The sequence below is a fragment of the Hypanus sabinus genome, chromosome 13 (genome assembly GCF_030144855.1).
Source record: "Hypanus sabinus isolate sHypSab1 chromosome 13, sHypSab1.hap1, whole genome shotgun sequence".
NCBI classification, from domain to species: Eukaryota; Metazoa; Chordata; class Chondrichthyes; order Myliobatiformes; family Dasyatidae; genus Hypanus; species Hypanus sabinus.
The window spans coordinates 66,959,391-66,982,317 of NC_082718.1; the positions used below are offsets into that span (position 1 = coordinate 66,959,391).

The window sequence follows — 22,927 nt, forward strand, 5'->3', positions numbered from 1 at the left end:
AGCCTAATGAGCCAAAGCTTCCCCATTCTAATGCTAGTCTCCTCCACTTATCCCCGCATTATTTTTATGTGCCCCTGTTAATGAATCGTTATTGGATTTGACAGCTGGAAAACACCAAAAGCCCACAAACACTCCTTTATAAATCTATTGTCGCCGGTGATTTTAACCACATGAACCATAAGTCAGTGGTTTATTCATCACCCTTTCTGATTTTGCCCCCATGTTACACTTCAACTCATACCATTGACTGCAATTTTGCCCTCTCATCTGCCTGTCCTTCCTCGTAATCTCACTACACACTTCATCGACTTGTATACCAACTGCCCCATCCTCAGCCCTATAAGTCCATCAGTATGTGGACTTTGCAACAAGGGTGGAGAACGTGTTGGACCTAGTTTACACAAACACCCCCGACGCGTACCTGGCAGAGCCCCGCCCCCACCTCGGTTTCTCAGACCACATCTCTGTTATGCTAATCCCAGCATACAGACCACTCGTCAGGTGCTCCAGACCAGTTCAGAAGCAGGTGAAAACCTGGCCAGCAGGAGCCATCTCTGCTCTTCAAGACTGCTTTGAGCACATTGACTGGCACATGTTCAGGGAGGCTGCAACTGATGGCAACTCTACCAACTTAAAGGAGTACACAGCATCAGTGACCATCTACATCAGCAAGTGCATTGATGATGTACTCTGTCCAAGACCATCACTACATACGCTAACCAGAAGCCATGGATGACCACAGAGGTGCGTGCACTGATGAGGACCCGTGACTCTGCCTTCAGAGCAGGCGACAAGGCAGCTTTAACAACAGCGAGGGCCAAACTGGCCCGGGCTATCAGAGGGGCAAAGCGTGCAAACGCCCAGCGAATCCACAGCCACTTCCAGGACAGCGGCGACACGTGGCGCATGTGGAAGGGCATCCAGGACATCACCAATTACAGGACAACATCACCTGACTGTGCGGATGATGCCTCCTTCTCAGATGCACTGAATAAGTTCTATGCCCTTTCTGAGGTGGAAAATGATGTGGCAGCGAGGAAGTCCACCCTTCCTACGAATGACTAGGTGTTGTGTCTTTCTGTGGCTGACGTGAGAAGAACCCTGTGCAGGGTCAACTCACGGAAGGCTGCTGGACCAGACAACATCCTTGGTAGAGTGCTCAGAGGATGTGCAGACCAGCTAGCAGATGTTCTCACTGACATCTTCAACATCTCCCTGAGCAGCGCCAATGTTCCATCGTGCTTCAAGCCCACCACCATCGTCCTCGTGCCGAAGAAGTCCTCAGTGTCCTGCCTAAATGACTACCGTCCCGTTGCACTCACATCCATCATCATGAAGTGCTTCGAGAGGCTTGTCATGAGGCACATCAAGACCCTGCTGCCCCCCTCACTGGACCCCTGCAGCTTGTGTACCATCCCAACCGCTCAACAGACGACGCCATTACCACCACCCTCCACCTGGCCCTAACCCGCCTGGACAAAAAAGACACATACATTTGAATACTGTTCATAGACTTCAGTTCAGCATTCAACACAATCATCCCCCAGAAACTGATTGGAAAGCTGAGCCTACTGGGCCTGAAAGCCTCCCTCTGCAACTGGATCCTAGACTTCCTGACTGGGAGACCTCAGTCAGTCCGGATCAGGAGCAGCATCTCCAATACCATCACACTGAGCACGGGGGCCTCACAGGGCTGTGTGCTCAGTCCACTGCTGTTCACTCTGCTGACCCACGACTGTGCTGCAACACACAGCTCAAACCATATCATCAAGTTCGCCGATGACATTACCATGGTGGGTCTCATCAACAAGAACGATGAGTCAGCTTACGGAGAGGAGGTGCAGCAGCTAACAGACTGGTGCAGAGCCAACAACCTGTCTCTGAATGTGAACAAAACAAAAGAGATGGTTTTTGACTTCAGGAGGGCACGGAATGACCACTCCCCGCTGAATATCGACGGCTCCTCGGTAGAGATTGTTAAAAGCACCAAATTTCTTGGTGTTCACCTGACGGAGAATCTCACCTGGTCCCTCAACACCAGCTACATAGCAAAGAAAGCCCAGCAGCATCTCTACTTTCAGCGAAGGCTGAGGAAAGTCCATCTCCCACCCCCCATCCTCATCACATTCTACAGGGGTTGTATTGAGAGCATCCTGAGCAGCTGCATCACTGCCTGGTTCGGAAATTGCACCATCTTGGATCGCAAGACCCTGCAGCGGATAGTGAGGTCAGCTGAGAAGATCATCGGGCTCTCTCTTCCCGCCATTACAGACACTTACACTACACACTGCATCCACAAAACAAACAGCATTATGAAGGACCCCATACACCCCTCATACAAACTCTTCTCCCTCCTGCCATCTGGGAAAAGGCACCGAAGCATTCGGGCTCTCACAACCAGACTGTGTAACAGTTTCTTCCCCCAAACTATCAGACTCCTCAATACCCAGAGCCTGGACTGACACCTTAATGCCCTATTGTCTTGTTTATTATTTATTGTAATGCCTGCACTGTTTTGTGCACTTTATGCAGTCCTGGGTAGGTCTGTAGTCAAGTGTAGCTTTTTTTTCTGTGTTGTTTTTTACATAGTTCAGTCTACTTTTTGTACTGTGTCATGTAACACCATGGTCTTGAAAATCATTGTCTCATTTTTACTGTGTACTGTACCAGCAGTTATGGTCGAAATGGCAATAAAAGTGACTTGACTTGACTCACTCCTGGACCTAAGAGTTGCCTGCTCTCTCTCCTGATTCAGTTGGAGCCTTATCAAAACACTTTCTGATGTCCATATAAGCTACATCTCCCACTTTACCCTTATCAACCACCTCAGTTATTTCTTCAAAAAACTCAATCAAATTTATGAGCCATGTTCCTCCACACATCAAGCCATGCTAACACCTTGACAAGTCCTCTGTGTGCACTGCAGGCATCAGGACAACCTCTCAATCAAACATTTTCCATCAACTAAACAGAACCAGTCCAAGCAGTTGTTGGGACTACTTGAATCAATGTGCTGAGCAATCAGCTAGAACCTGGTCACAGATTTCCATCAGAGTGGGAACATATCTGTTCCCAAGTCAGTAAACAGGCTGATGCTCATTTGGGTCAGGGCAAAAGTCCACCTGAGGTTTGTATTCCCAATGACTGAGTGCTGGACCACTGACCAGGCACCTTCTTCTTTCACATTTCCACCTACTCATAACCCCAGCAGGTTTCAGAGAGCACTGTGAGGTCAAGGATGAGAACAGAGAGTAACAGGTCTCTGCTGCCTGGAACTGAGGGAATGGCTGCAAAACCAAGACCAAACGCGCCAGAGCCTGACTGAGACAGGGTCTGTCATGCTTCCCCATGCCATCCCCTGGCTCTACCTTCAAAATCACCAGTGGTTGGGATTCCCTATCTAGGCAAATAACATTTCTTTAACATAACATGATTCATGCATCACAGCAGTGTTCACCCAAGCTCTAACCTTCTCTGTATCCAGGTGACTGCTACACTGTGTTTTCCTCTCACTGTTTCTGCTGGCAGCAACACATAACAAATCCCCATCTCTCTCAGGGTACCCAACTTCCCCTGGGTTTTCTCACTTCTCCTGTTGCTGTACCTCACCTATCTGTCAGGAGAGAGCCAGTCTACTCTTCCTGGGATGGGGGGTTTAACAGGCTCTGGGACCAAATGCAGATACCCCCTTTGTAGATCCATGCATCTTGAGGAACGTTTGATGATGTGACTCCATATCAACATCACAGTTCCCAAACTGGGAACTAGTTCTGATTGATGAGTGGAGAGAATTCAGTGTTGAGGGTAGTCCATCCCTGTGCACCCGGTGCTGAGGGTCACCCATCCCCATGTACCTGGTATACTATCTTGCTGTACCCAAGACCACAATACCCTTCAGGGAGTTGTGGACACAGCTCAGCACATCATGGAGACCAGTCTCCCCTCCAGGAACTCTGTCTACACTTCTCACTACCTGAGTAAAGTAACCAGCATCATCAAAGACCCACCCACCTGGACATTCTTTCTCCTCCCTTCTTCCATTGGGCAGAAAATACAGAAGCCTGGCTCAAGGACAGCTTCTAACTGTTTTAGGATTATTTCACAATTCCTTAGAATGATAAGGATTCTTGAAACAACACACACAAAATGCTGGTGGAACACAGCAGGCTAGACAGCATCTATAAGGATGTCGACGTTTCGTGCCGAGACCCTTTGTCAGGACTAACTGAAAGGAAAGATAGTAACAGATTTGAAAGTAGTGGGGGGAGGGGGAAATGCAAAATGATAGGAGAAGACCGGAGGGGTGGGATGAAGCTAAGAGCTGGAAAGGTGATTGGCGAAAGTGATACAGAGCTGGAGAAGGGAAAGGATCATGGGACGGGAGACCTCGGGAGAAAGAAAGGAGGGGAGGGAAGCACCAGAGGGAGATGGAGAACAGGCAAACAACTAAATATGTCAGGGATGGGGTAAGAAGGGGAGGAGGGGCATTAATGGAAGTTAGAGAAGTCAATGTACATGCCATCAGATTGGAGGCTACCCAGCCAGTATATAAGGTGTTGTTCCTCCAACCTGAGTTTGGATTCATTTTGACAGTAGAGGAGGCCATGGATAGACATATCAGAATGGAAATGGGACATGGAATTAAAATGTGTGGCCACTGGGAGATCCTGCTTTCTCTGGCAGACCAAGCGTAGGTGTTCAGTGAAATGGTCTCCCATCCTGTGTCGGGTCTCACCAATATAGAAAAGGCCACACCGGGAGCACCGGACGCAGTATACCACACCAGCCGACTCACAGGTGAAATGTCGCCTCACCTGGAAGGACTGTCTGGGGCCCTGAATGGTGGTGAGGGAGGAAGTGTAAGGGCAGGTGTAGCACTTGTTCCGCTTACAAGGATAAGTGCCAGGAGGGAGATCGGTGGGAAGGAATGGGGGGGGGGGGGACGAGTGGACAAGGGAGTCGCGTAGGGAGCAATCCCTGCGGAAAGCAGAAAGGGGGGGAGGGAAGGATGTGCCTGGTAGTAGGATCCTGTTGGAGGTGGCGGAAGTTACGGAGAATTATACGTTGGACCTGGAGGCTGGGGGGTGGTAGGTGAGGACAAAGGGAACCCTATCCCGAGTGGGGTGGCGGGCAGATGGGGTGAGAGCAGATGTGTGGGAAATGGGAGAGATGTATTTGAGAGCAGAGTTGATGGTGGAAGAAGGGAAGCCCCTTTGTTTAAAAAAGGAAGACATCTCCTTCGTCCTGAAATGAAAAGCCTCATCCTGAGAGCAGATGAGGTGGAGCCGGAGGAATTGTGAGAAGGGGATAGCATTTTTGCAAGAGACAGGGTGGGAAGAGGAATAGTCCAGGTAGCCGTGAAAGTCTGTAGGCTTATAGTAGATATCAGTAGATAGGCCGTCTCCAAAGATGGAGACAGAAAGATGGAGAAAGGGGAGGGAGGTGTCGGAAATGGACCAGGTAAATTTGAGGGCAGGGTGAAAGTTGGAGGCAAAGTTAATGAGATCAACGAGCTCAGCATGCATGCAGGAGGCAGTGCCAATGCAGTTGTCGATGTAGCGAATGAAGAGTGGGACGGATACCCGTATAGACTTGGAACATGGACTGTTCCACAAAGCCAACAAAAAGGCAGGCATAACTGGGACCCATACGGGTGCCCATGGCTATACCCTTGGTTTGGAAGAAGTGGGAGGAGCCAAAGGAGAAATTATTGAGAGTAAGAACTAATTCCGCTAGATGGAGGAGAGTAGTGGTAGAGGGGAATTGTGTGGGTCTGGAATCCGAAAAGAAGCAAAGGACTTCGAGCCCATCCAGGTGGGGGATGGAGGTATATAGGGACTGGACATCCATGGTGAAAATAAGATGGTGGGGCCAGGGAACTTAAAATCATTGAAAACATTCAAAGCATGAGAAGTGTCATGAACATAGGTGGGAAGAGATTGAACAAGGGGGGAATAAAACAGTGTCAAGGTGTGCAGAAATGAGTTCAGTGGGGCAGGAGCAAGCTGAGACAGTAGGTCTACCTGGACAGGCAGGTTTGTGGATCTTGGGTAGGAGGTAGAAATGGGAAGTGCAGGGTGTGGGAACTATGAGGTTGGTGGCAGTGGATGGGAAATCCCCAGAGCTGATAAGGTTGGTGATGGTATGGGAGACAATGACCTGGTGCTCCTTAGTGGGGTCATGATCAAGGGGTAAATAAGAGAAGGTATCAGAGATTCTTGACCTCATTATGACCTTGCACCTTATTACTTACCTGCACTGCACTTTCTCTATAACCGTTACACTTTATTCTGAATTGTTATTGCTTTTCCTTGTTCTATCTGAAAGCTGTGTGGAATGATTGGATGTGTAGGAACAGTATGCAAAACAACCTTCTCCCTGTCTCAGTACATGTGACAATAATAAACCAATTCCAATTCCAATACACTTTAACAACGTTGATATTGATGAAGGATGTGTGATTAGTGAGCCTACAGATGTCATGAAAATTGGTGAAGCTGTTGACAGCGAGTAGGGCAATGAACCTACAGAATGATTTGATTAGCTGGGAAATTGGGCACAGTGATGTCAGATGAAATTTAATCTGATAATTGCAAGATAATTGCATTTTGGGAGGGAAAAGAGGGTATAAAGTATGAATAGTTGGTCCTGGGAATTAGAGAAACCTGGTTTTACAAAGATAGGACATATACATGAATACATGAATAACAAAGTCCTACAGAGTACTGACAATCACATGAGATCACTGGGATGAGCAACCTCTGTGGATGAGATTTCAGCATCAGGGCTGGAAGTGTACCAGGATTGGGAAGATGGCCAGTGTAACCAGGCAAGAGGGAAGGACGAAGCAAGTGAGAGGGAGGAACGAAACAGGTGGGGGAGGAGGACAAAACAGGTGGTAGGGGGGGATGAGTCAGTTGAGAGGGAGGGATGAAACAGGTGAGGGAGAGACAGTACAGGTGAGGGAGGGATGAAGCAGGTGAGATAGAGGGATGAAGCAGGTGAGAGGATGGGTGAAACAGGTGAGGGGGATGAAGCAGGTGAGGGAGAGACAGAACAGGTGAGGGAGGGATGAAGCAGGTGAGATGGAGGGATGAAACAAGTCAGAGGGTGGGTGAAACAGGTGAGAGCTGGGAAGGGAAGAAGGTGAGAAGAAGGTGATGGGCAAATGGAGATGGGTAGGGCATGAGAGGGGGAAGTAGGAACAAGTTCTGGAAGATGAAAAGTGATATCAAATAGGGATGATGGGCAAATGAACCAGACAAGGTAACAGGGAGGAGGGGAGAGAGACTTTGGTTTGACCAGTGTGGAACTGGAGAACTCAATTTTATGACAAGTCTCTGATACATTGCTTGTAGTGGAGTGTGATAGAGAATAGAGTGGCTGGATTCATTTACCCTGGAACAGCAGAGGCTGATAGACATGCACAAAATTATAGGTAGGGTGGACAGTAGGCATAGATTGAGTTTGAGGGGTAGGAGGTTTGGAGGGAGTCTGAGGAGGAATTTATTCCAACAGAAGGTGATTGGATTCTGGAACAGCTGAGCAGTCATGCTGGTGAAGGAACGTCAGTTCTGTCCCTCTCCCACAGATGCCTATTCCCAGCTGACATGTTCAGCTGTTCCACAGAGAAGGTGCACTAACAGAGCCCATTCAATATGTTTAGCTCTCCGAATGGAAGAAGATGTATGATGCACCTCAGCCTGAGAAAATGCCTTTCCCTGATCCCTGGGACAAACTCCTGAGCCACTTCCAGACCCTGCTGGTGCTCCGCTGCATCCGGCCAGACAAGGTTGGTTCCGCGTGTGAGCGGGTTTGATAAGAACAGCAGTGTCACATCACTGAGCTCAGAACACAGACCCTAGCCAGAGAACGGGCCCCGGTCAGGGAATGAGCCCCAGTCCGGAAATAGACCCTAGTCAGAGAACAGGGCCTGGTAAGAGAATGGGCTCCCAGCCACAGAATGAGCCCTGGTCAGAGAATGAGCCCTGGTCAGAGAATGGGCCCCGGTCAGAGAATGGGCCCCGGTCAGGGAATGGGCCCCAGCCAGGGAAAAGACCCTGGTCTGAGAACACTGTCTTCTTCCATGGTCAGTCATGAGGCCACACAGGTACACACTGGCCCAAAGTTGACCCCATACAGCAGAGTGTTCCCACTCATCCCACCCCACCAACAAATCGACCTTGAACACTGGCCAGCTATCCACCTCCATGTCTCTTCAATAAACAACATGTGTTTGTGCCTGCTCACCACAGACCTTTGAGCTGACTGAAACCAACTTGACACTGGTTCTCCCAGTCAGCCTCCCTGTAACAAACGGAATCTTTCTTCAGACATGGCAAGCCTGAGCCACACCATGCTTCCCCTACACTAAGCCCTGCCCACAGTGAACCCCACCCACACCAAGCTCTGCCCACAGTGATCCCCACCCACACCAAGCTCTGCCCACAGTGATCCCCACCCACACCAAGCTCTGCCCACAGTGATCCTCTCCCACAGTGATCCACACCCACACCAAGCTCTGCCCACAGTGATCCACACCCACACCAAGACACATGCTAAAAGTTCTGCCTTCAAAGAACTCTCCCCACACAGTCCCCCTCTGTGATAAAGCCCCAAACAGGATCAGCTATGTTCAGTGGACCCACTGACCAGAGGCTGTACTCACCTCATCCTGTCCAACACAAATCCCACCCATGAAAATTCCAACCCACCATAAGCCTCATGCATAACAAATCCCAGCTCAACTACACTGTCAATCAGAATCCCCTCCCGTTTCCATCCTTCCACACACCCTGGTTTTTGGTCTTCAGTCCTTTATGCCCACATCCCTACAGTAAATGACACACTGCACTGTTGGAGAGGCAGTTCCAGAGTTTAGACCCAGTGACAATTCGGGTACAATAATGTATACCCAGGTCAGGGTAGAATGACATGCAGGTAATGTGCTGTGTCCAGGCAGTGTGCAGTGACCAGGCTGTGTTCCACTTTCAGGACGTGTGCCATATTCAGACTGCGTGCTGTGTCTGGGATGTGTGCAGTGTTTAAGATGTGGTCTTTCACTACGACCAGTGACTGATCATGTCTCTTCCCCCAGGTGATTCCTGCCATCGAGCAGTTCATCGTTGAGATGATGGGGAGCGAATACATCGAGCCCCCTACCTTCGACCTAGAGCACAGTTACCGGAACTCCAGTCACTGCACCCCACTCATCTTCATCCTGTCTGCAGGGGCTGATCCCATGGCCCTGCTGCTCAAATTTGCCGATGAGCAAGGTAGGGAGAAGCTCTGTCCATCAGATGTCCTCCTTAGCCCTACACACAGGATTATACATAGCCCGAAATCATCTTTCTCACCACCATTCAGTGCCCCAAACAGGCCTTCCAGGTGAGGTGACAGGTCTGCCAGAATCTAGTGTTCCTGGTGTGAAACATGACACAGATTGGGAAACTGCTTCACTGAGCATCTGTGCTCCATCTCCAAAAGGCAGGATCTCCCAGTGGCCACACATTTCAATTGGACTTCCCATTGCCCTTCTAACATGTCTGTCTTTGGCCTCCTCTTCTGCCATGATGGGGCTATTCCATCTATGTAGCCTCCAACCTGATGACATCAATGTTGATTTCTCTAACTTCTGGTAATTTCTCCCCCTCCCTTTTCTCTCTCTTTCCATTCCTTTCTCTTCTTGTCACATGTCTATCATATCCTTCCGGTTGTCCCTCTCCTTTCTTCCATGGTCCACTATCCTCACCTGTCAGATTCCTTCTTCCTCAGCCCTTTATTTCTTTCACCTCTCACCTCCCAGCTTCTCACAATCATTCCTCCTCCCTCATCCACCCATCTTCCCCCTCACCTGGTTTCATCTATTACCTGTAGCTTGTACTCCTTCCCCTCCCCCCCCCAACTTATTCTGGCTTCTGGTCCCTTTGTTTCCAGTCTTAATGAAGGGTCTTGGCCCAAGATGTCAACTGTTAGTTCCCTTCTATAGATGCTACCTGACTTGTTGAGTTCCTCCAGCATTTTGTGTGTGTTGCTCAAAATTTCCAGTATCAGCAGAATCCCTTGTGTTATTAAACTAGAGGGGTTGGCATTCAAAGTAGCAGAGAGGCAGATGGGAGCTTGAAGTTGATGCTGGGTCAAATGGGAACAAGGTCAGAAATTGCATGGAGCAAGAGATAGCAAGGTAATCCTGTGACCAGTGAGTTTGTAAGGAGGATCAGTCAGAGGCAAGGTAGAGATGCATTGCAATGGAGGGATTGTAGAGTGTTGATTTTAATGCTAGTGGGTAAAGGTGATGAACATGGAGGGATTGTAGAGTGTTGATTTTAATGCTAGTGGGTAAAGGTGATGAACATGGAGGGATTGTAGAGTGTTGATTTTAATGCTAGTGGGTAAAGGTGATGAACATGGAGGGATTGTAGAGTGTTGATTTTAATGCTAGTGGTAAAGGTGATGAACATGGAGGGATTGGAGGTCTCAAGATGGAGCTTATGGAGTAAACCGCTTTCGGCTTTGCTCCAAACCTTTTACGTCTTTTTAACCTAAAAACACCTCTTAAATGATCTTTTTATACTTATTCTAAAGGGGTTTAAACATACAGAATTTTTCTTTTTAACTACACGATCTATTTTCAACTCATTGAAATGTCTAAAGTAAAAGAATCGAAACAGACGAAAGAACCGATAACTTTAGAAACTATTGTAAAGCTTATAGAAGATAAATTTGCGGGTCTGGAGAGAAAAATTACCGAACTGCTTTTTGCGTTTGATGAGCGTTTAAAATCATTCGAAGGAGAACTTAAAACTCTTTCACTGGAACTACAAAAACAACAAGCAAGTATCTTGGTACTTGAAGAAGCCACTCGCAAGAAAGATCATATTATTGAAACTTTGCAACAAGAGCAAGCTTCGACTTCTCAACAGATGGATCATAATAAATCTAAAATTACTGATCTTGAAAATCGCTCTCGAAGACAAAATCTTCGGCTAATTGGGATTCCAGAAAAATTTGAGAGCGGTGATCTTACCGCTTTCTTTTCTAAACTTCTAATGGATGTCTTTGGTTCAGAAGTTCTGGACTCTCCTCCAATAATCGATCGTGCGCACCGTATCTCTCACTATCATTCTGATTCAGATAAACCACGACATGTAATTCTCCAGATCCATTACCCTCATATCAAAGAGCGTTTGATTCGAGCGGCTCGGAAAAAGGGTATGATTAACTTTCAAGAATTTAAATTTCGTATTTTGGAAGATTATAGCCCTGAAGTTTTAAGGGCAAGAATGGCTTTTAGACCGGTTATGTAAAATTTCACCAGGAAGGCTACAAGCAAGCGCTGTTATTTCCAACACATCTGAGAGGTACTTCTGGAAACGGAACTGTTCGGCTGTTTAAAACACCAGCGGACGCTCAAAGTTTTTTGGAACAATGACACTCTATCGGATTGACTAATGTAATAATTAGTCTATAAATTTCAATCTCTTACAGAATGATGGTTTTTTTTAGGTATGGCAGACATGTATTTTTTATATATTGTAAAAGTTCTCTTTTTTTTGGTTTATTCTAATTTTATTATTTTTTTATATTTTATTAATCTATTAACCTTGAAAATAACTGATTAGGGTTCCTTTTTTTAAGTTTGTATAAGCTTTTTTATATTTTTAACATTTATATTTATATTTAAAAAAATAATAATAAAATGGAGTTTCTTCTTCCCGACAGACTCTAGTGTTTGGAACGTCATATCCGTTTTGATGAATTTGAAAGTTTTAAACTCTCATTTAAAATACTAATTTAGTAGTATTTATTTATGAGTTTTATCAATTTAATTTTTTCACCCTTTTGTTATATATATATAATACCAATTTTATATTCTAACTTTTGTTATATTAACCCTTTCTTATAATATGGGTTGTTTGTATTTTTTTTCTTTTTTTTTTGTCTGAGTTGCCGTCCTGAGACACGGGGGTAATTTTAGTATTAGATTGCCAAATCTAATCTAGTTAGGCCCCCAAACAGTAGCGTGGAAATTGGGTACAAGTTGATTAGGGAGTTAACATTGGCATGTGCTAAAGGTAATGCAGTCGTTATGGGAGATTTCAATATGCAGGTGAACTGGAAGAATCAGGTAGGTGCTGGACCCCAGGATAGGGAGTTTGTGGAGTGTCTAAGGGATGTATTTTTGGAACAGCTTGTGCTTGAGCTAACCAGGAATGAGGCTATTTTGGACTTGGTGATGTGTAATGAACAGGAATTGATAAGTGATCTTGAAGTAAAGGAGCCATTAGGAAGTAGTGATCATAACATGGTAAGTTTTTATCTACAATTTGAGAGGGAAAAGGGCAGATCAGAGGTGTCAGTGTTGCAATTAAATAAAGGAGACTACGGAGCCATGAGGGAAGAGCTGGCCAAAGTTAAATGGGCGGATGCCCTGGCAGGAAAGACAGTGGATCAGCAGTGGCAGATATTCTTGGGCATAATACAAAAGATGCAAAAGCAGTTCATTCCAATGAGAAGGAAGGATTCAAAGAGGGGGGAGGGGCCACAGTGGTTGACAAAGGAAGTCAGTGATTGTATAGCATTAAAGAAAAAGAAGTATGACAGGGCTAAGATGAGTGGGAATACAGATTATTAGGAAAGTTTTAAGGAACAGCAGATCTTAACTAAAAAAGCAATACGGAGAGAAAAAAATTAGGTATGAGCTCAGTCTAGCCAGGAATATAAAAGGGGATAGCAAAAGCTTTTTTAGCTATGTGAAGAGAAAGAAGATAGTTAAGAACAATGTTGGCCCCTTGAAGAATGAATTGAGAGAAATTGTTATGGGAAACAGGGAAATGGCAACAGAATTTAATGCGTACTTTAGATCTGTCTTCACCAGGGAGGACTCAAGCAATCTCCCAGATGTATGGATGGGCCAGGGTCATAAGATATCAGAGGAATTGAAACAGATTGACATTAGGAAAGAAACTGTGATGAGTAGACTGATAGGACTGAAGGCTAATAAATCCCCAGGTCCAGATGGTCTGCATCCGAGGGTTCTAAAAGAGGTGGCTCAGGAAATTGCGGATGCATTGGTAATCATTTTCCAATGTTCTTTAGATTCAGGATCAGTTCCTGAAGATTGGAGAGTGGCTAATGTTATCCCACTTTTCAAGAAGGGAGGGAAGGAGAAAACGGAGAACTATCGCCCTGTTAGCCTAATGTCAGTCGTGGGGAAGATGCTTGAGTCCATTATTAAGGACGAAATAGTGGCATATCTTAATGGCAGTAATAGGATTAGGCCGAGCCAGCATGGATTTACCAAGGGCAAATCATGCTTGACTAATCTGTTGGAGTTTTTTGAGGGTGTAACAAGGATGTTAGATGAGGGTAAGCCAGTGGATGTAGTGTACCTAGATTTTCAGAAGGCATTCGATAAGGTGCCACATAGGAGATTGGTGAGTAAAATCAGAGCTCATGGCATTGGGGGCAGGGTTTCAACATGGATAGGAAACTGGTTGGCAGATAGAAAGCAAAGGGTAGCAGTGATTGGGTGTTTCTCGGACTGGCTGGAGGTGACTAGTGGGGTACCACAGGGCTCTGTATTGGGACCACAGCTCTTTACGATTTATGTCAATGACTTAGATGAGGGCATTGAAAACTATATCAGCATGTTTGCTGACTATACTAAACTGGGTGGCAGTGTGACATGCGAAGAGGACGTTAGGAGAATACAGGGAGACTTGGATAGGCTGGGTGAGTGGGCAGATACTTGGCAGATGTCATTCAATGTGAATAAATGTGAAGTTATCCACTTTGGAAGCAGGAACAAGAGGGCAGACTATTGTCTGAACGGTGTAGAGTTAGGTAAGGGAGAAATGCAAAGAGACCTAGGAGTCCTAGTTCATCAGTCAATGATGATGAATGAGCAAGTGCAACAGGCAGTGAAGAGGGCAAATGGAATGTTGGCCTTTATTACAAGAGGAATTGAGTACAAGAGCAAAGATGTCCCTTTGCATTTGTACAGGGCCCTGTTGAGACCACACCTGGAATATTGTGTACAGTTTTGGTCTCCGGGTTTAAGGAAGGACATTCTGGCAATTGAGGAAGTGCAGCATAGATTCACTAGGTTGATTCCTGGGATGGCAGGGCTGTCTTATGCAGAGAGATTGGAGAGATTGGGCTTGTACACACTGGAATTGAGGAGATTGAGAGGGGTTCTGATTGAAACATTTAAGATAATTAAAGGATTTGATAGGATTGAGGCAGGAAATATGTTCCAGATGTTGGGAGAGTCCAGTACCAGAGGGCATGGATTGAGAATAAGAGGTCAGTTATTTAAAACAGAGTTGAGGAAAAACTTCTTCTCCCAGAGAGTTGTGGAGGTGTGGAATGCACTGCCTCGGAAGACGGTGGAGGCCAATTCTCTGGATGCTTTCAAGAAGGAGCTGGATAGATATCTGATGGATAGGGGAATCAAGGGATATGGGGACAAGGCAGGGACTGGGTATTGATAGTGAATGATCAGCCATGATCTCAGAATGGCAGTGCAGATTCGAGGGGCCGAATGGTCTACTTCTGCACCTATTGTCTATTGTCTATTGCCTGCTTGCCTCTTTTTGGCTATTTTCCTGGGGTTTCGAGGGTGGGGGGAGGGGAATTTTTCTTTTTCTTTTTTCTCTTTTTGCTTGCTTTTTGCATAGTTTTATTTCATGTGCCTATATGAAACTACAAAGATGGTTGCAGTGCCGTGACTTCCGGTTTCTCCTTGAACTCACTTCCTTCTTCCGGGCTCATGAGTTCACTTTTTTTTTAAATTTATGTGTTAACTGTAATAAATATTGTCAATATGGATAGGATTATTAATTTTGTTTCTTGGAATACTGATGGTTTAAATCATCCACTCAAACGGAAAAAAATATTCAAAGTATTCCATAGAATGAATGCCAATGTTATTTTTGTGCAGGAGACTCATGTAAGGAAGGTGGATAGTCAATGTTTTTTTAGGTTTTGGAAGGGCCAACAGTATCATGCAAATTTGCAAGCCAAAGTAAGAGGTGTTTCTATTTTTATAGACCGATCAACTTCTTTTATACATCATGAAACAATTTCAGATCCACAAGGTAGATTTTTGCTTATTACTGGTCTACTTTTTAATCAAAAAGTTGTTTTAGTTAACGTTTATGCTCCAAATACTGGTTGTACTGAATTTTTTAAATGCTTATTTACATCCTTTCCTAATCTGAATCAATATAGACTGATAATGGGTGGGGATTTCAACTGTTGTTTAAACCCTGTAATGGATAGATCCAAGCCTACACAAACTCTTCCGAATAAATCGACTTCTCTTATTAACTCTTTTATGATTGATTCAGCTATTTGTGAAATTTGGCGTTTTCTACACCCTAATGACAAAGAGATTTCATACTTTTCCCATGTTTATCATAATTACTCAAGAATTGATTTCATTGATCACCATTTACTCACAGATGTTACTGATTGTAAATATGACTGTATTACCATATCTGATCATGCACCTCTGAAGTTATCTATTAAAATAACGGATTCATATATCAATGCTAAATTTTGGAGGTTTAATCCTGTTTTATTGCAGGATTTAGACTTTGTTAACTTTATTAAACAACAAATTGATTTGTTTTTCTCAACAAATTCTACAGCAGAGATCTCTAGTGGAGTTTTGTGGGATACTTTTAAAGCATATATTCATGGACAGATTATTTCATACTCTGCTGGAGTTAGGAAATGAACTAATTCTAAAATATTAACATTAGTTGATAAAATCAAAGCAATTGATAAGATTTATTCAATGACCCCTAGTAAAGAACTTTATAAAGAAAGAGTGGAACTTCAAATGGAACATAGTTTATTATTATCCTCTTCGATTGAAAGTCAGTTAATTAAATCAAAAACTCAATTCTATATGCATGGAGATAAGTCTGGTAAATTATTGGCTAATCAATTGAAAATTGTTTTGGATAAATGACAGATTACTAGAATTCGTAAACAAGATGGTACTCTGACGATCGACCACAAAGAGATAAATAGAGCCTTTCAAGATTTTTATAACTCTTTATATCAATCAGAATTCACTAAGGACTCTTCTATAATAAATGAATTTTTAAGGAAATTGAATATTCCAAAAGTAACTGTTGAGGATAACGTAATTTTAGATACACCTATTACTGAGTCTGAAATAGAAAAGGCTATTTTTTTAATGAATTCTGGTAAAGTTTCTGGTCCAGATGGTTTTCCTGTAGAATTTTTTAAATCTTTTTCTCCTATACTTTCTCCTTGGCTTTGTAAAATTTTTAAAGATGCATTAACTGTAGGTAAATTACCACAATCTTTTTATGAAGCTTCTATTTCTTTAATTCTTAAAAAAAGGTAAAGACCCTACTGAATGTGCATCCTATCAGCCTATATCCTTATTAAATATGGATTTTAAGATTTTCAGTAAAATTTTGGCTATTAGATTAGAAAATATATTACCTCGAATTATTTCTGAAGATCAGACTGGATTTATTAAAAATCGCTATTCATCTTTCAACATTAGAAAATTAATTAATATTATTTATACTTCTTCATCTAAAATACCAGAATGTGTTATTTCTTTAGATGCTGAAAAAGCATTTGACAGAATTGAATGGCCATATTTATTTACTACAATGCAACAATTTAATTTTAGTTCAAAACTTATATCATGGATTAAATTAATATACCATAAACCTTTAGCTTCGGTTTTTACCAATAATCAAAGATCCCCTTTTTTTCAGCTATTTCGTGGTACAAGGCAAGGTTGCCCTTTAAGTCCTTTACTATTTGACGTTGCTTTAGAACTGTTGGCTACAGCTATTCGTGAATCACCTAATTTTCTGGGTATTACCCATGGGGAGAGGACGTATAAAGTATCATTGTACGCCGATGATTTGTTATTATATATATATCTGACCCTGAAAGATCTATCCCTGCTATTTCGTCTTTGCTTGCTCAATTTAGTAATTTTTCTGGTTATAAATTGAATTTTAACAAGAGTGAACTATTTCCATTAAATATGCAAGTTCCAATTTATAAACATTTACCATATAAAATTGTTACAGATTATTTTACTTACCTAGATATTAAAATTACTAAAAAAACATTAAGATTTATTTAAGGTTAACTTTTTACCTTTAATTGATCAAATTAAGCAACTTGCTATTAGGTGGTCCCCACTATCTTTGTCATTGGTTGGTAGAGTTAATGCTATTAAGATGATGATACTACCTAAATTCTTATATTTATTTCAAGCATTACCAATTTTTATTCCTAAAGCTTTTTTTGATACTATTGACTCTAAAATATCTTCTTACTTGTGGCAGAACAAAAATCTTAGATTGGGTAAAAAAATATTTACAGAAGCCTAAGAAGGAGGGCGGCTTGGCTTTACCAAACTTAAGATTTTACTATTGGGCAGTCAATATACGGTATTTAATATTTTGGACACAAGAATGGACTATAGCTACTTGCCCACAATGGGTAAATTTGGAATGTAAATCAGTGCAAGACTTTTCACTGATTTCAATCTTAGGATCTTCACTTCCTTTTTCTTTATTCAAATTGAATAAACAGATAACTAATCCTATAGTCAGATATACATTACGAATTTGGTTTCAATTTTGTAAATTTTTTGGTTTGAATAAATTTATTTTATCATGTCCTATAATATCTAATTTTTTTTTTGGCCTTCATCTATGGATCAAGCTTTTCTTTTATGGAAAACAAAAGGTATAACATGTTTTCGTGATCTGTTTCTGGATGATAACATTATGTCCTTTGAACAGCTATCTAATAAATATAATTTACCTAAAACCCATTTTTTTAGATATTTGCAAGTTAGAAATTTTTTATATAATGAGTTACAGTCTTTTTCGAAAGAATGCCCATTGGACATTACAGATAGAATTTTAGCCCTTAATCCTTATCAAAAGGGTTTAGTAGCCATCATTTATAAGATGATCATGAATTTACAGTTAGATGTATCAGAAAAAATTAAGAAGGAATGGCAAGAAGAGTTGCATTGTTCTATATCTACTGAGCAATGGGAAAAAATTTTATTATTGGTAAATTCGTCCTCTATTTGTGCTAAACATGCCCTAATACAATTTAAGGTTGTACATAGAGCTCATGTGTCTAAGGATAAACTGGCTCGATTTTATTCTCATCTTAACTCAACCTGCGATAGATGTCATTCTGATGTTGCTTCATTGACTCATATGTTCTGGTCTTGTCCTTGTTTAGAAAATTATTGGAAAGATATTTTCAGTATTATTTCGAGTTTTAAATATTAATTTCCAACCGCATCCTCTTACTGCAATTTTTGGTTTGCCAATGACGGATAATAATCATTTATCCACTTCATCTCAACGAATGATTACATTTGTTACATTAATGGCTAGAAGATCTATTTTATTGAATTGGAAAGAAATTAATCCTCCAACTATATTTCAGTGGTTTTCTCAAACTATTTCTTGTTTGAGTTTAGAAAAAATTAGAAGTGTGGTTTTTGATCCTTCAGTTAAATTTGAAGAAACTTGGAGACCTTTTATTCAACATTTTCACATGAGTTGAATTGTCTTTTCCTAATCCTTACTTATATTATCCTTAATTAATTGGATGGAGGTTTGGAGTTATTGGCACTACTGTATGTGTACTTAATATGATTCAGTGGCCCATGTTGGTGAGGTTTTTTTTTTGCTTTTTTTTCTCTCTTTTTTTGGGGGTTTTTCTTTTTTTTTCTCTTTTTACTTCTTTGTTCATTAATGTTCTGGGTTTGAGAGGTTATATATTTTTATTATTACATATCTGAATGTCTATTTAAACTATTAATTATGTACTCTCAAACATTTTGTATTCATGTTTCATTTATGTTTGTTTAAAACTAATAAAAAGATTTAAAAAGAACATGGAGGGATTGTAGAGTGTTGATTTTAATGCTAGTGGGTAAAGGTGATGAACATGGAGGGATTGTAGAGTGTTGATTTTAATGCTAGTGGGTAAAGGTGATGAACATGGAGGGATTGTAGAGTGTTGATTGTAATGCTAGTGGTAAAGGTGATGAACATGGAGGGATTGTAGAGTGTTGATTTTAATGCTAGTGGGTAAAGGTGATGAACATGGAGGGATTGTAGAGTGTTGATTTTAATGCTAGTGGGTAAAGGTGATGAACATGGAGGGATTGTAGAGTGTTGATTTTAATGCTAGTGGGTAAAGGTGATGAACATGGAGGGATTGTAGAGTATTGATTTTAATGCTAGTGGGTAAAGGTGATGAACATGGAGGGATTGTAGAGTGTTGATTTTAATGCTAGTGGGTAAAGGTGAAGAACATGGAGGGATTGTAGAGTGTTGATTTTAATGCTAGTGGGTAAAGGTGATGAACATGGAGGGATTGTAGAGTGTTGATTTGAATGCTAATGGTAAAGGTGATGAACATGGAGGGATTGTAGAGTGTTGATTTTAATGCTAGTGGGTAAAGGTGATGAATGCAGAGCATGGATCAGTACATGGAACTCTGATATTGTGACCATTACAGAGACTAATTGAGAGAAATACAGGATTAAAGTTTAATGTACAGGGTTTTGGTGTTTAGTAAAGACAAGTGGAGGTGGGGAGTGTACATTATTAATCAGAGACAATATCGCATCTGCACCAAGAAGGGATATCCACTAAGAAGGGCTTGTCCTCTGAGTCTATGTAGGTGGAATTCAAAAATAAGTAAGGTGCTATCACCATGATGGTGTTTATTTTATAGCCACTGGCCATTGAGGAACAGAGAGCAGGCAGGCTTTGGAAGAGGTGCTAAAACAGGATTGTTGGTGTAGGTGATTTCAACTTCCCTAATACAGATTAGGATCTCCCTAGTACATTGGAGGAGTTTATTAGGAGTACCTAAGAGAGTTTCTTCAGTTTGTAGATTATCCAGCTGGAGATGAGGACATGTTGGACATGCTGTTGGGAAATGAGCAGGTGACTGACTTTTCGGTGGGAGAACAGTTAGAAGACAGTGTTAACTATTTTATGGTAACAAGTGCAATAACAACACACCTGCCCCTACACCTCCCCCCTCACTACCATTCAAGGGCCCAAACAGTCCTTCCATGTGAGGCGACACTTCACCTGTGCGTCTGTTATGCTGTGTCTGGTGCTCCCAGTGTGGCCTCCTGTATATCGATGAGACCCAACGTAGATTGAAAGGTTGCTTCACCGAGCACCTACGCACTGTCCGCAAGAGGAAGCAGGATTTCCCAGTGGCCTCCCATTTTAATTCCACTTCCCATTCCCATTCTGATATGTCACTCCATGTCAATCTGCGGTTGCGATGAGGCCACACTCAGGTTGGAGGAACAACACCTTATATTCCGTCTGGGTAGCCTCAAACCTGATGACATGAACATCAATTTCTTGGACTTCCGGTAATAGACAATAGGTGCAGAAGTAGACCATTTGGCCCCTCGAGTCTGCACTGCCATTCTGAGATCATGGCTGATCATTCACTATCAATACCCAGTCCCTGCCTTGTCCCCATATCCCTTGATTCCCCTATCCATCAGATATCTATCCAGCTCCTTCTTGAAAGCATCCAGAGAATTGGCCTCCACCGTCTTCCGAGGCAGTGCATTCCACACCTCCACAACTCTCTGGGAGAAGAAGCTCTTCCTCAACTCTGTTTTAAATAACTGACCTCTTATTCTCAATCCATGCCCTCTGGTACTGGACTCTCCCAACAACTGGAACATATTTCCTGCCTCAATCCTATCAAATCCTTTAATTATCTTAAACGTTTCAATCAGATCCCCTCTTAATCTCCTCAATTCCAGCGTGTACAAGCCCAATCTCTCCAATCTCTCTGCGTAAGACAGCCCTGCCATCCCAGGAATCAACCTAGTGAATCTACGCTGCACTACCTCAATTGCCAGAATGTCCTTCCTTAAACCTGGAGACCAAAACTGTACACAATATTCCAGGTGTGGTCTCACCAGGGCCCTGTACAAATGCAAAAGAACATCCTTGCTCTTGTATTCAATTCCCCTTGTAACAAAGGCCAACATTCCATTTGCCCTCTTCACTGCCTGTTGCACTTGCTCATTCACCTTCATTGACTGGTGAACTAGGACTCCTAGGTCTCTTTGCATTTCTCCCTTACCTAACTCTACACCGTTCAGACAATACTCTGCCCTCTTGTTCCAGCTTCCAAAGTGGATAACTTCACATTTATTCACATTGAATGACATCTGCCAAGTATCTGCCCACTCACTCAGCCTATCCAAGTCTCCCTGTATTCTCCTAACGTCCTCTTCGCATGTCACACTGCCACCCAGTTTAGTATCATCAGCAAACTTGCTGATATAGTTTTCAATGCCCTCATCTAAATCATTGACATAAATCGTAAAGAGCTGTGGTCGCAATACAGAGCCCTGTGGTACCCCACTAGTCACCTCCAGCCAGTCTGAGAAACACCCATTCACTGCTACCCTTTGCTTTCTATCTGCCAACCAGTTTTCTATCCATGTTGAAACCCTGCCCCCAATGCCATGAGCTCTGATTTTACTCACCAATCTCCTATGTGGCACCTTATCGAATGCCTTCTGAAAATCTAGGTATACAACATCCACTGGCTTACCCTCGTCTAACATCCTTGTTACACCCTCAAAAAACTCCAACAGATTAGTCAAGCATGATTTGCCCTTGGTAAATCCATGCTGGCTCGGCCTAATCCTATTTCTGCCATCAAGATGTGCCACTATTTCGTCCTTAATAATGGACTCAATGTCCCCCACACCCCACCATATTCCATCCCCTTTTCCCTCTCTCATCTTATCTCCTTGCCTGCCCATCACCTCCCTTCGGTGCTCCTCCCCCCCTTTTCTTTCTTCCATGGCCTTCTGTCCTCTTCTATCAGACTCCCCCTTCTCTAGCCCTGTAGCTCTTTCACAATCAACTTCCCAGCTCTGTACTTCACCCCTCCCTTCTCTGATTTTATCTTATCACCTGGTGTTTCTCTCTCCCCCACCCACCTTTTAAATCTACTCCTCAGCTTTTTTTTTCTCCTGTCCTGTGAAGGGTCTTGACCTGAAACATTGACTGTTCTTTTTTTCATAGATGCTCCATGGCCTGCTGAGTTGCCCCCAGCATTTTGTGTGTGTTACTAAGATGACATTTGGTGTTGCAGTAGAGAATTACATTCTAGGCAGGAGCTAGGGAGAGTTAATTGGGAACAGTTGTGTTGGAGCAAGTACACACCTAACATGTGGTGGGTACTTAAAGAGCAACTGTACAGCACAGACGTGTTTCAGTAAGAAGGAAGGACAGGATGTCAAAGTAAGGGAAAGGTTCTGTTGGAGAAGAATTTTAGAGGCAGGATTTATGACGTATGGAGAAGCATAGTCAAATTAGGGATAGTCAGCTTTGTGAGGGGCCAAGCATGATTGAATTCTTTGAGGATGTGACAAAGCACATTGATAAAGGTAGAGCAGTGATGTGCTGTATATGAATTTTAGTAAGGCATTTGATAAGGTTCCCCATTATAGACCCATTCTGACAGACAGGAGGCATGGGATCTAGGCAAACTTGAATGCATGGATTCAGAATTGGCTTTCCCATTGAAGGTTGTTGAAGATGAAATGTATTCTGCCTGGAGGTTGCTGACCAGTGGTGTTCCATGGGGATCTGTTCTGAGACCTCTGCTCTCTGTGGATTTTTATAAATGACTTGCATGAGGAAGTGTAAGTATGTGTTAATAAGTTTGCAGATGACACCAAGGTTTGTGGAGTTGTGAATAGTGTAATGGCACATTGACAAGATGCAGAGCTGGGCTGAAAAGAGACAGAGAAGTCTGAAGTAATTCACTTTGGAAGGTTGAATTTGAAGGTTTGGTATCAGGGTTCTTAGCA

General features: G+C 42.8%; 1 protein-coding gene across 1 annotated transcript in view; it reads left to right on the forward strand.

Annotated features, from left to right (window-relative positions):
• Positions 1-22,927, forward strand: part of LOC132403373 (dynein axonemal heavy chain 3-like) — a 990,878-nt gene that overhangs the window by 859,974 nt on the left and 107,977 nt on the right. Inside the window, exons 61-62 of the mRNA XM_059986790.1 lie at positions 7,667-7,792; positions 9,098-9,275. Coding sequence (XP_059842773.1) covers positions 7,667-7,792; positions 9,098-9,275 — 304 coding nt within the window. The remainder of the gene's footprint in view (positions 1-7,666; positions 7,793-9,097; positions 9,276-22,927) is intronic.